The 12710-nt window shown below is 41.7% G+C and overlaps 1 protein-coding gene across 1 annotated transcript; it reads right to left on the reverse strand.

The window, feature by feature from the left end:
- Window positions 1-5387: 5387 nt before the first annotated feature.
- zmynd19 (zinc finger, MYND-type containing 19) lies at window positions 5388-9783 on the reverse strand. The gene is made up of 6 exons (XM_077012019.1): window positions 9527-9783; window positions 8275-8334; window positions 7874-7980; window positions 7582-7722; window positions 7202-7382; window positions 5388-6248 (listed from the first exon to the last, which is right to left on the reverse strand). The coding sequence occupies exons 1-6, from the start codon at window positions 9575-9577 to the stop codon at window positions 6105-6107; spliced, it is 684 nt and encodes a 227-aa protein (XP_076868134.1). The 5' UTR covers window positions 9578-9783; the 3' UTR covers window positions 5388-6104.
- Between the last annotated feature and the right edge of the window lie 2927 nt (window positions 9784-12710).

The following is a 12710-nucleotide window of genomic DNA, read 5'->3' on the forward strand; positions in this document are numbered from 1 at the left end:
ATTTCTGTAAGTAACGCATTAAATGAGCTTTGGACAACTCACCAGTTCATGTATGAACAGTGAAGTATTGCTGTAGCCCAGGTTTATTTTGGTCAACCAGCAAATAAGTGGAATACCACCAGCGCGAGTATTAAGGTTGAACTAACTCCGAAAGGCAAGCAATACAAGCATAGAATTTGCCTGAATAGATCTGTTTTTATGGATCGGTCACATTGTCCCCGATACCCGATCTAGAATTTTTTCAGATATTAATATCGGAATCGGTGCATCCCTAATATTGACACATGTGCACGTTTTACTTTCAAGCTCCGCGCCCCCCCTGCAATAGCTCCGCGCCCCACCTAGGGGGCACGCCCCCCACTTTGGGAACCACTGTGCTATGGCATCCTGCCTAGTCCCTGTTAGAAATCGTCTTCCCTGTTCACTCCCACAGAAGGGGCCAGTTGTGAAGACTGCTTTCACAGCAACTGAAAGTATATTTTACAACATCCAATTTAACAAAGTGTCATGTCACGACCCAGAACTAGGACCTTTAACTCTAGACCTGAGGGTCAAGAGTATACTGATTAACTCGGTGTTTCTCTGATACTAACTGAACGATTCAGCACTGCTGTCCTGGAGCAGGCCTTGGTGTCTCAGTGGGGTCTCCAACTGATGTTTGTAGAGCTCACACACACAAGTTCCAACAACCATTGGCAACTTGACCCCTTCAGTTAGATCATTTTCTTCTTTGGACTGTGAACAGAAGGTGCATGTGGGAACTCTGAGCACTGTACAAATGTCAAAGTCAAATTTAGTTATATAGTGCTTTTTACAACACATGTTGTCACAAAGCAGCTTTACATTAGTAAGGGTCCAGATCCCTAATGAGCAAGCCAGAGGCGACAGTGGTAAGGAAAAACTCCCTAAAATGGTGGGGATTAGGAAGAAACCTCAGGAGGACTCAGACCCCAAAGGTATCCCATCCTCCATTGGGCGGCCCGCTAGCAGATGTCCGTATTTATAGTTCTATAGTTATAGTTGTAATTCCAGGCTGAGTAGTCACAGTCCCTTAAATGCAGATGGTGAACCTCAGGTAGGAGTTGACATCAGTGCGTCCTCTTGCAGCAATGCCACATCCAGCCACAGCATTGTCACATCCACTGGAAAGCCAGACCATCTCCTAGGTGCTTGTATGGACTTGTCTTTGGTAGAAGCATGCCAAATTAAATGTAAATGATGTCAGGACGACATCAGGATCATGTCTCTCAAGGACTTGAAACGGCACACTGCAGACATCCACAGACAAATGTTTATCCCCACCATTACTTCCTCGTACCCTCTGCACCTAGTCCCGTTGTAATAAAAGGCTGAACTTCATAGCTTAATGAGTACATCCACTCCACTGACCAGAGTTCAAAAAGAGGACTTAAGCATAAAAACTTGCATGCTTTGGAATGTGTGTCACTGTAAAGACTCTCTGGACCGGATGTTCTTGTTTAATTGTCAGAGTGATTTCAGAGTTTTGTAACTCTTTTCTGTTCTTGTCACAACAGGTAAGGCAATTTCTGTAGGCAGCATTCTGTATTTTTATTATTACTGTACAGTCATGGCCAAAAGTTTTGAGAATGACAAATATATTTTCACATGATCTGCTGCCCTCTGGTTTTTATGTGTGTTTGTCAGATGTTCACATACAGAAATATAATTGCAATCATAATGAGTAACAAAAGCTTTTATTGACAGTTAGAATGAGTTAATGCAGCAAGTCAATATTTGCAGTGTTGACCCTTCTTCAGGACCTCTGCAATTCTCCGTGGCATACTCTCAACGTCTGGACCAAATCCTCACCGATAGCAGTCCATTCTTGCACAATCAATGCTTGCATTTTGTCAGAATGTGTAGGTTTGGTTGTCCACCCATCTCTTGATTATTGACCACAAGTTCTCAATAGGATTAAGATCTGGGGAGTTTCCAGGCCATGGACCCAAAATCTTTTGTTCCCTGAGCCATTTAGCTATCTCCTTTGCTTTATGGCAAGGTGCTCCATCATGCTGAAAAAGGCATTGTTGATCACAAACTGCTCATGGATGGTTGGGAGAAGTTGCTCTCGGAGGACATTCTGGTACCATTCTTTATTCATGGCTGTGTTTTTAGGCAAGACTGTGAGCGAGCCAATTCCGTAGGCTGAGAAGCAACCCCACACATGAATGGTTTTAGGATGCTTTACAGTTGGCATGAGAAGACTGGTGGTAGCGCTCACCTCGTCTTCTCCAAACAAGCTGTTTTCCAGATGTCCCAAACAATCGGAAAGGGGATTCATCAGAGAAAATAACTTTACCCCAGTCCTCAGCAGTCCACTCCTTGTACCTTTTGCAGAATATCAGTCTGTCCCTGATGTTTTTTCTGGAGAGAAGTGGCTTCTTTGCTGCCCTCCTTGAGACCAGGCCTTGCTCCAAGAGTCTCCACCTCACAGTGCGTGCAGATGCACTCACACCTGCCTGCTGCCATTCCTGAACAAGCTCTGCACTGCTGGTAGCCCGATCCCGCAGCTGAAACATTTTTAAGAGACGGTCTTGGCGCTTGCTGGTCTTTCTTGGGCGCCCTGGAGCTTTTTTGGCAACAATGGAACCTCTCTCCTTGAAGTTCTTGATGATGCAATAGATTGTTGACTGAGGTGCAATCTTTCTAGCTGAGATAATCTTCCATGTTAGGTCATTTTTGTGCAGTGTGATGATGACTGGTTATCTCTAAAGGAACACGTGCATTGTTAACAGAAGAGAAACAATGATGCCAAGCGCCAGCCTCCTTTTAAAGTGTCCAGTGGTGTCATTCTTACTTAATCATGACAGATTGATCTCCAGCCCTGTCCTCATCAACAGCCACCCCTGTGTTAATGGAGCAATCACTGAAACGATGTTAGCTGGTCCTTTTAAGGCAGGGCTGCAATCAAGTTGAAATGTGTTTTGGGAGATAAAGTAAATTTTCTAGGCAAATATTGACTTTGCAATTAATTGCTGTTAAGCTGATCACTCTTTATAACATTCTGGAGTATATGCAAATTGCCATTATGAAAACTGAAGCAGTAGTCTTTGTAAAAATTTATATTTGTATCATTCTCAAAACTTTTGGCCATGACTGTAGTACAATCAAAACACCAGATTGATGTACTGGTTACAAACAAAATAGTAAAACATGACCAATCATGTCGAGCAAAACTGTGTAATCTTTTTTTGTAGTACTAAACGGCTACAAGAAATCAGTTTTGATTTTTTTTCCGTTGTACTGAATGGCCACAAAAAGAAACTTCACTTTGACAGTGACTTATATGGCCTGTGATCCTACAGCAGTAGTTTAATGAGAGGAATGTTGTGAAGGAAATTATTACTTAAGTATGTAAAATCTAGGTTATTATACATGTGGGGATGTAGAATCTTTTAAGTGTTTTATGTAGTATTAATCATACCTCATTAATAATATACAGTATTAACCACATGAGCTCTGTAATGCATTCATGTCTGTAACTCTCCTGAAATGTTCTTTCTCTCCTGAGCCACATCACATTCACAAGAAATAAAAGACAGAAAATGTTTTGACTTAAAAGCTGATGTTACTTTTACTAGTGATGGTGTGACACACCATTGGTTTCTTTTCACTATAGGCCTACCATATAAAAAAAATGTTCTGATCCAGGGCACTATTCCATTATCATCTATTTTTCCATAATCACAAACATTAAGCAGAGCTCAGATATATCTTCAACATTACAACACTCCCAAGAAATTTTATAAGTATCAGAGTGGATAAAAACTATTACTATTGCAGACATTTTGTAGTATGCAAAAGATTCCCAGATGATGTATGAACATTTCAGTAAGCCACCCGAGCTTTGTGGTGTATAGCATCCCATCATGTATTGGTGGAAGAAAATCCTTTCCAAACGAATGGAACTTATGTTCTTGTGACCTCATAGAATTAGTTTGTTGCATACTGTGGGGGCCAGTATCCAGTTTGTAGTATATCGAATGCAGGTTATTTCAAAGAGCCCAAGACCTGAATTGTCTAATAGGGCCCCAACACTAGAATGGCCATTGTATATGGAGATAGTTTGGCAAAGGCTATTCATGCCATTGCTAAACTGTCAAACACCATTCCAGCTACATGCCTACAAAACTCAAGATCTATATACACTTCAGATTTGTCAAGCCCTTTATGTAATGATCATCCCAAATGTAACAAGGAAACTTTAGAAAACGAAATTAAAATGTTAAAGAGCCATTAAGGACTTTCATCCAACAAATCTCACTCATTTTCAGATTTGCTTTAGATACATTTGGTGTCCATTTTTCTGCAACTGTACTGCAAGAAAATTCTAAAAATCTCACCTGCAAAATGAACCACTGTGAATACACAGACCTCACAGCCTTCCGCAGGTGCACATGAAACCAGAAGGTCTAGATAAAATCAATCCCCACCCCACAGGAAATTTGAAATAAATGTATCAACTTAACACAGTTACATTAAGTATCAACAAAATTATATTTAGTGAAGAGTCTGTATTGGTGGAACACCATTAGTATATTGTGTGATGCTTTTATACCAACAAGTATTTATCTTCAGCATAACAAAAAAAAATTCTGCACTTCTACCCCTGCATAAACATACTCTCACATTACCATTAGTTTATTCTTTTATTTTACAGTGACAAGAGATGGTCAGTTATCACCAACATTATGCCCATTCACATATCTCATATTTTTTCTGTTTGTACTGTAATATTCTTAGAAAAAAAGACAGACCCACTTTGGCCATTCAGACATGTCGCCCTGCCTAAACGACAAAGACAAAAGTGAGGATACTCAGTGCACAGTGTTCAACCCCCTCCAGATAAATAAACATATTGGTACACACAACCATCAACAAACTGCATGTATATCTGCAATACATGCTAATTTGTGTTTATGTGCGTGTGCATCACAGTTCGCTAGAGTTGCCATTCACATAAAAGGAAGACACACTTTAGACATGTGTGCATGTATGTGTTTCTTTTAGATTGAGGGTTATATACAAAACATAAAATAATAATAATAAATTTACATAAGCTATGCTTATGGGACATCAAGGAGAGATAAACAAATAAGACACCCAACTGTCAACTTGTAGACATCTTCCAAGCAGATGTTAACACATTCTCAGACAACTTTCACTGTGGATTTTCAAGTTTTTCCCAGGACATCCCTAGAAGCTGAATGCTAGTGATGGTGTGCTAATGTAACTTACGCTGGAAGGGGAGCTGGGATAGTAATGCAGCACCGAGAGTAATGCATCTTAGAAACTCAACACAGGAACACACACATGGTTAAGCAAGTGACATCCCAGACTGAACAGTACATTTCCCCACCCACCCAGCCCCAGAAAGGGAACAGGGAAGAGAAAAAAAGAACAAAAATCTACCTCTTCATCCAATGTCCTTCAGTCATTAATGATCATGGCATCGCATACACACATGCACGCACGCACACACGTGCGTGCGCACACACAATACTGGTAGTGTGAATCTACACAGTCCTCTGCTGCACACTTTGGGAGGGTTATGGCAAGGGAGGATGTGCATGGACACATGCACAGGAAGTCCAACAAGGAGAAGAAAAGGGTAGTACAGTGAAGAGGTCCATTATACCATCTTTTTTCGTACAGCAGGATTATCCATTGAGACCAGCTGCTAACACTTCATGACAGGTGCGTGGATGGAAGGAAGGAGTGAGCTTATGAACTGTCCACAGTCCACACAGGAAGTTATGATGGCAATGGCGTTTTTCTTCACAAAACACACATCCATAGCAGCAGGTAGAGCCATTTAACGGCCTCCCTCTAAACAAACAGAATTCCCCTCCCTCAGACAAGCCAAGGAGATGTCAAAGTCCTGGGAAAAAAAGGAGTGTTTATTCCCCTTCTTCGTCTTCCTCCCCAACAGGCCTGTCTTAATTACCATGGTGTCACCCGTCCCACAAGTCAGCAGATGTTTTGTTTTTGCATTTCAGCTTTGCGAGTCTCACCGCACAACCCCTCCTTATCCCCCCTCCCCCCAACCCTTCACTCCACTGTTGAGCATGGGGTCCGGCGCATCACCGCTCGGGCTCGGACTCCAGGGCCAACGCCTTCTTGCGCTCGCGACACTGCTTCTTGTGGGCAGGCCAGTCCCTCTGCTGACACTGCGAACCACAGTAGCGAGCCACCTGGCATCGGCCGCAGATGTTGAACTCGCGCAACTGCACAGATAGAACAATGACGTTGTTAGTGCACAAGACACAAACCACAGAACACACAATCAATGCAAAAATCTGCACGCATGACAACAAACATTTTAGCCGTTTCTGGTCTTGTGGTAGCTAGGGATGCACCGGTTCACGCTTTTCACTTCTGATACTGATTCAGATATCTGATGCTTAGTATCGGCCGATAGCGATCAGACAGAAATCTATGCAGCTAGTTCGCTAGCGCAGACATCACGCAGAGCACAAAGCATGTAACGGACAGAAATGTGTGTACTCTCTTTAAGGGAGCAAGTTGAGCGCGCAGGCGTAAACTGTAGCGCACATATAGAATTTTTATTTTTTTTTTGCTTTCTTCCGTACACCGACTCTGACCACTGGACCCCGCTTTTTTTTCTTTATTTCTGTAAGGAGCGCATTCAGTGAGCTTTGGACAACTCACCAGTTCATGTATGAACAGTCAAGTAGTGCTGGAGCCCATGTTTATTTTGGTCAACCAGCAAATAAACCAACTAAGTGGAATACCACCAGTGCGAGTACGAGTCAGTGATTCACCTCTCCTCTGTGTGCGTCGTGTTTCACTCGCAAGTTAAATTTCCAAGTTCACTTCTATCCGGGTTGGAGTGGATATTTAAGGTTGAACTAACTCCGAAGAGCATAGAATTAGACCAAATAGATCTATCTTTATGGATCGGTCACATTGTCACCGATACCTAATCTAGAATTTTTACCAATATCGGGACAGATACAAATATCGGATCGGTGCATCCCTAGTGGTAGCCAAACCAAGGCAGAATCCCATTAAAACAATATCTATCCATTTCAAGGGATTCCTAATAAGTTTTGAAGCTGTTCACCAAACATTATTATTTAGGTTGATCAAATAATATTTTGCCCAGTTACTACAGGCAATGTCTAAAACAGCGACAGTGGTAGATGGCCATACTGACCCTCCTCTCGATAAGTGAGCAGGGAGGGTAATGGCACTCGTAGTAAGTGCACGAACACTCTTCCTCCTCCACCAGCTCGCCGTTGGCATTGTAGTAGCGCGTGCGGCTCAGCTCCAGATACTGCTCCTCCACTGGATCAGCCGGAACCTGCTGGATGGCCAGCCAGTACAGCGATTGCTCTCTACAAAAGGGACAGAGACTCGGGCTCAAATGACAGGCATGTAGTTTTGGCTGGATTAAGTATTAATTACTCAAAAACAGTCTGTAAAGCAAATTACTCCAGAGTTGCGCAGGATTACTGTCTAAAATTTAAAAGCCGCGGATTGAGATTAGCACTGTGCGACCATTCCGCTACTAAGGTAACGAGTGAAGTCGGCTACCTTTGTTTGCTCGACAGCTCCTCCGGTTTGGGACTCCAGCCAACAGGAACGAGGCGGAGGTTGTCTAGACGGTTGTCCACTGTGACCAAGTTTATGTGGACGACTTGAAAACTAGGAGCTATGCCACCTCTGTGCTTTTCCCTACTCATTCACAGAAGCAAACACAACGGATTACCCAGGCACCTGAACACGGACATTCACCCACATCAACATGACAAAATAAAACACCATCTTAGTACTTATAAACCATGTAAGGAAGTAGGGCGGATGTGGAGAAGGTGGCTCAACTCACCAGAGTAATTCGTGCAGAGGCCGACCTGCCCCTCTGCCTTTGCCGATGTCAAAAGCGTATGCAAAGATTTTGGCTCCATTGCCATCTGCATCAACCTCGAGGCGCGCCTAAAAACCATTAAATAAATTATAAAAGAAATTACATGCAGATTATATACTTTGGATAATACATTGACATTCACAATGGAAATTCTTACAATAGATTTGTTTATTTCTTAGACTCATGAAGTGGTAATAATTAGTACAACTACTTCTATAATCAGTTAATTTCACTCATGGTGAGCATGTGTGCATATTGTGTACGAGAGCAAAATCACAATGTTAGGACTGTCAGACCATGCCATTAGAAAAGAAACAACCACCAAGTCAACAAAATATCACCACCTCTATTAAATTGCTTACCTCAAAGGCATAATTTTCTACCAGTGGTATGTCTTGCTCATCAATGAGAGTGTACTTTGTCTGGAAGAAATATACTGATAAATGCACTTAATCCACAAACAGGTGAACTAACTTTTCTGCCTTTCAGAACCTCCATTTCTTACATCATTACTTTCTCAGAAATCTTATTTTTTCTATTGCATAAAGAAAGTAAATGCAATTTCCAAGAAAAACTCAATGATACACACACGCAAAGAAATGTATATGCAATGACATCCTGAAAACAGAACACAATCGGCAGTATCTACCAACAGCTCCAAAAGTAAGACAATAATACAGCGGGTATCACGGGACCAGCGCAGCTCCACACTCATAAGGCCAGAGGCAGTCACACCTATTCCATTGATCTTTGTTTTCCGGGCGCCCACTACTGTCGCGAGCGGCCTGGCACACAACCGTATGTGTCCGGTAATAAGAAGTTGCAGATGTCGTGCTAACTAGCTAGCTAGCACAAACCTGTCTCACTGTTTAGATGTAGTAAATATTTAATTAAATATTCAAATTATTTTTTTATCTGACCATAGCATATACTAGATACATGGCAACAATCATAACGTTTGTTCAGTTAGCCATCCTACTATAATGCATTTTTAATCAACCGGATAGCAAATTTAACTAGCTAGCAAGCCAGTGAGTTATGCTAGCTGTTGATACCAGTCAGCTAACGTAGCTAGAGCGCCTCACTTCACATGCCGGTTTAAGTCACGTTGCAACGATTCCTGTTTGAGGTTTGCCGACGGTTCCCGATTTGCGTGTCTACAAGCTAATGTAATTAACCCTGTTCCGTCGGAAACTAATGACTACTGATTTACTCCCACACTTTACCAAAAGTTTGAACCTGAGGATTGTTTTAATTTATATGATAGACACCTAACGTTATATATCTAGCTAGCTAACCACATAAGCCTCATATCTATCTTGTCCAGCTAACTAACTGCTTAGCCTCGCCTAGCCGTGTTAGCACCAGCTAGCGCAGGAAAGTATGCGGCTCGCGCCACACAACGATCCCGGAGAATCGCTGAAGAGGACACCGGCCCCTCGTGGAACTGTTGACTTAAACGACAGATCAAGTCAGTATTGCGATATAAACAACATACCAATGATAGATTTCCTCATAAATTCTTAAAAAGTCATTTTAGAAGCCAGCTAGCTAATGGTTTTGTGATCCCCTCCCCTTCGCGTCGCACATGGCAGTCCCTAGGATTCGGCTCACCTTCCCGGCCACACGGCCAAGTCGAACAATCCCAAGCTTGAAATCCGACATTAGACGAGCTGTCAGGTATGGAGTGAAAGGTAAAAGGGGTAGGGTTATTTATAGGTTTGAAATTAGTCCGGGCAACCCCTAACCCCGAGTTTCGTCCAAGTTTTGTTGTATATAGGGTCAGTCGTTGCCCGACTCTTCCCCACCCGCTACCAAACCACCGTGATGCACCGCTGAGTGGCGATGGAAAACCTGCCAGTTTTCGGTGGGCGGAACCCAACCCTTGTCGAGTATCAACCAACCATTACAGAGGGCTGAGCGGGTTTATCCAATCAGAGGCTTAGATATTTGACAGCGTCTGACGTTGCATGCTTTGATACTAGAACGTTGACATACAAACTGTTTGCGTAATGATATTTGATCTGAGAGGCCAACCGGAGCGCGAAATCTCTTGCAAGCACAACCCATTCCTTGTTTACTCTATTCCATTGGCGGTTGACTCGCAATGACTAGGGAAACCAAGTAATTTTAGCGCGAAATGAAACTTCAGTCGGCTGCTGTTAAAATTATATTAGTTTTTTACGACTGCTAACATCCTTTTGTCCAATATGTAATCACATTTTCAAAACTCTAAACACAGTAAACACAACATCAGTCTTAAGTGGGCTATACAATTAGTACAATTCCTGGTTATTTTGCACAAAATGCAGTCATGTTTCTACAATGCTTAAATTTTCTAATAGGCTACACACAAGGTTACCCAATAATAAAATTCTGGATAATTCATGTCTTATTTACAAATGCTTGCACACAGCATATCAAAAATAAAAACCTAAGGTTCGAAACCTTAAATATCGTATAAAATGCAAAGTTCTACAAAAACAAAGGCAGGTGAAAAGCTATTACTGTAATACACATTTTTTTCACATTCAGATCATTTAAATGTACCGGGTCAGAGAGGAGCAATATCAAAGTTTGTCCTGCAATCTCAAGTGCTGGTTTGGTCCTTCACAAATGACAGATTGGCCCCTATAACACTGACCTTATTCTTTCTTTTTTGAATGAACTCTACCAACAACTGGTTCCAGAAGCACAATGTGAACAGGTGGGAGGAAACGCGAGGACATTTGTGATGGGACAATGTAACATTCCATGATTCTCATGTCATTACAAACTGGGGTGAGTTTCCCGAAAGCGATTGAACTTAGCGATTTACGAACAACTTTAAGAAAAACGTAACTTTAAGAATGCCGTTTTTACGCTGGTGTTACGGTAAATTCAGTTCCCCCTGTTCCCCCCACAGTGCGCATGTCGAAATCATGACGTAGCGCTGCGGGAGGCTCAGACGGGGGTTCTGTTCGAAATAGCCTACTACATACTACTGGCGTACTGATCGAGCCCCAAATCAGTATGCCGTATGCAGTATGTGACCAAAATGAAATTTTCCAGTACGCGAACATAGGCTCTGTTCGAAATAGACTACTACATACTGGATACTGCATACTGGACTCAGTATATACTCTATACTGCATACTGGTCCTCGTAGTAGTATGCAGTACAGTTTCTAGTATGCGACAAAAGCAAAGCATACTACGGGGTCACGTGAACGCAGCGTTGCATGATGGGATGCAGTACACCACGAAGATAGCTCTGTTCGCGTACTGGAATATTTTGCTGAAGTAATAGGTCATCCGGGTATGTTTCGCGTACTGGAAAATTTCATTTTGGTCACATACTGCATACGGCATACTGATTTGGTGCTCGATCAGTACGCCAGTAGTATGTAGTAGGCTATTTCGAACACAGCCAGAGCTATCTTCGTGGTGTACTGCATCCCATCATGCAACGCTACGTTCACGTGACCCCATAGTATGCTTTGCTTTTGTCGCATACTGGACACTGTACTGCATACTACTACGAGGACCAGTATGCAGTATCCAGTATATAGCTACTGACTCCAGTATGCAGTATCCAGTATGTAGTAGGCTATTTCGAACAGAGTGTGTTTCTGTGTGTTTCTCTTTGCTCTTGTATTTCTTTCTGTTCCTCCGGGTAAGCGATTTCTCACTTAGTTTGTGTATTAGATCCATATAAACTCGTACTTAAAAGCATAAGAATGTTATAACAGGTTTTAATATTAAATATGAGCTAGATTTCGTTTTCCACTCCGTATATCCAAAGTGTTTCATTGAGGTCTAATCTTTTATAGCGTTTATATAAAGCACTCTGTTCAGACTCCAGTGAGGATGGTGTATTGGGCATGAATTATTGCTGATATGAATAAACTACATTATATGTAACAGTAATGAGTCTGTAGTATTATTTGATATACATTCGCTGTTATAATTGCATCTTGGAAACATTTTCACCGTTTGGAATGCATTTACGTTTTAGTTCTACGGCAGTAACGTTTCTTACAGTGTTTCAACAGAACACAGTTCAGCTAGCGTGGATATTCAGCTGCAGTAATCATGCTGATAAACTATATATCTGTTACACTTTCACACAGTACCTTTACTGTATATATATTTACATCATTTACACTGAAAAAAGAGGCGGAACACATTTAACCAGAACCTGACAAAAGTGGTTCCCCCTCTGTTTATTACAGGTGGAGTAGATTTGATATAAATTAATCATGCTGATAAACTATATCTCTTTTACCATTTCACACAGTAACATCTGAACTATCTGTACCTCCTTTAACACTGAGAACACATGGGGGAACATATTTAACCAGAGACTGGGAAAAGTGGTTCCCCTTGTAGAATAACTGCTGGAGATTATATAAAGTACAGAAAGGGTGCTGATGATGTGTATAATCACTTCATTCAGTGACTTTACAAATATCTGTACCACCTTTACACTGAGAACACATGGGGGAACAGGTTTTACCAGAGACTGGGAAATTTGGTTTCCCCTTGTAGAATAACTGCTGGAGATGATATAAAGTACAGAATTAATGCTGATTATTTATATCTGTCTATAATCAATTCATTCAGTAACATTTATTCATCCTGTACTTCCTTTTACACTGAGAACACAGGGGGAACAGGTTTTACCTGAGACTGGGAAATTTGGTTTCCCCTTGTGGAATAAAGCTGGAGCTGATATAAAATACAGAAATGGTGCTGAGTATCTGTATCTGTGTATAATCACTTCATTCAGTGACTACCAATATCTATACCACCTTTAC

The sequence above is a fragment of the Brachyhypopomus gauderio genome, chromosome 7, assembly GCF_052324685.1.
Source record: "Brachyhypopomus gauderio isolate BG-103 chromosome 7, BGAUD_0.2, whole genome shotgun sequence".
In the NCBI taxonomy this organism is placed as follows: domain Eukaryota; kingdom Metazoa; phylum Chordata; class Actinopteri; order Gymnotiformes; family Hypopomidae; genus Brachyhypopomus; species Brachyhypopomus gauderio.

Bases quoted from the DNA above. Each gene is read 5' to 3' on its own strand.
- zmynd19 (XM_077012019.1), bottom strand. From the start codon at position 9,577: ATGTCGGATTTCAAGCTTGGGATTGTTCGACTTGGCCGTGTGGCCGGG. The intron at 7,981-8,274 runs GTAAGCAATTTA...AATGGTTTTTAG, and splicing joins TAGAAAATTATGCCTTTGAG to GCGCGCCTCGAGGTTGATGC. The intron at 7,723-7,873 runs GTGAGTTGAGCC...GTGAATGAGTAG, and splicing joins CCTCTGCACGAATTACTCTG to GGAAAAGCACAGAGGTGGCA.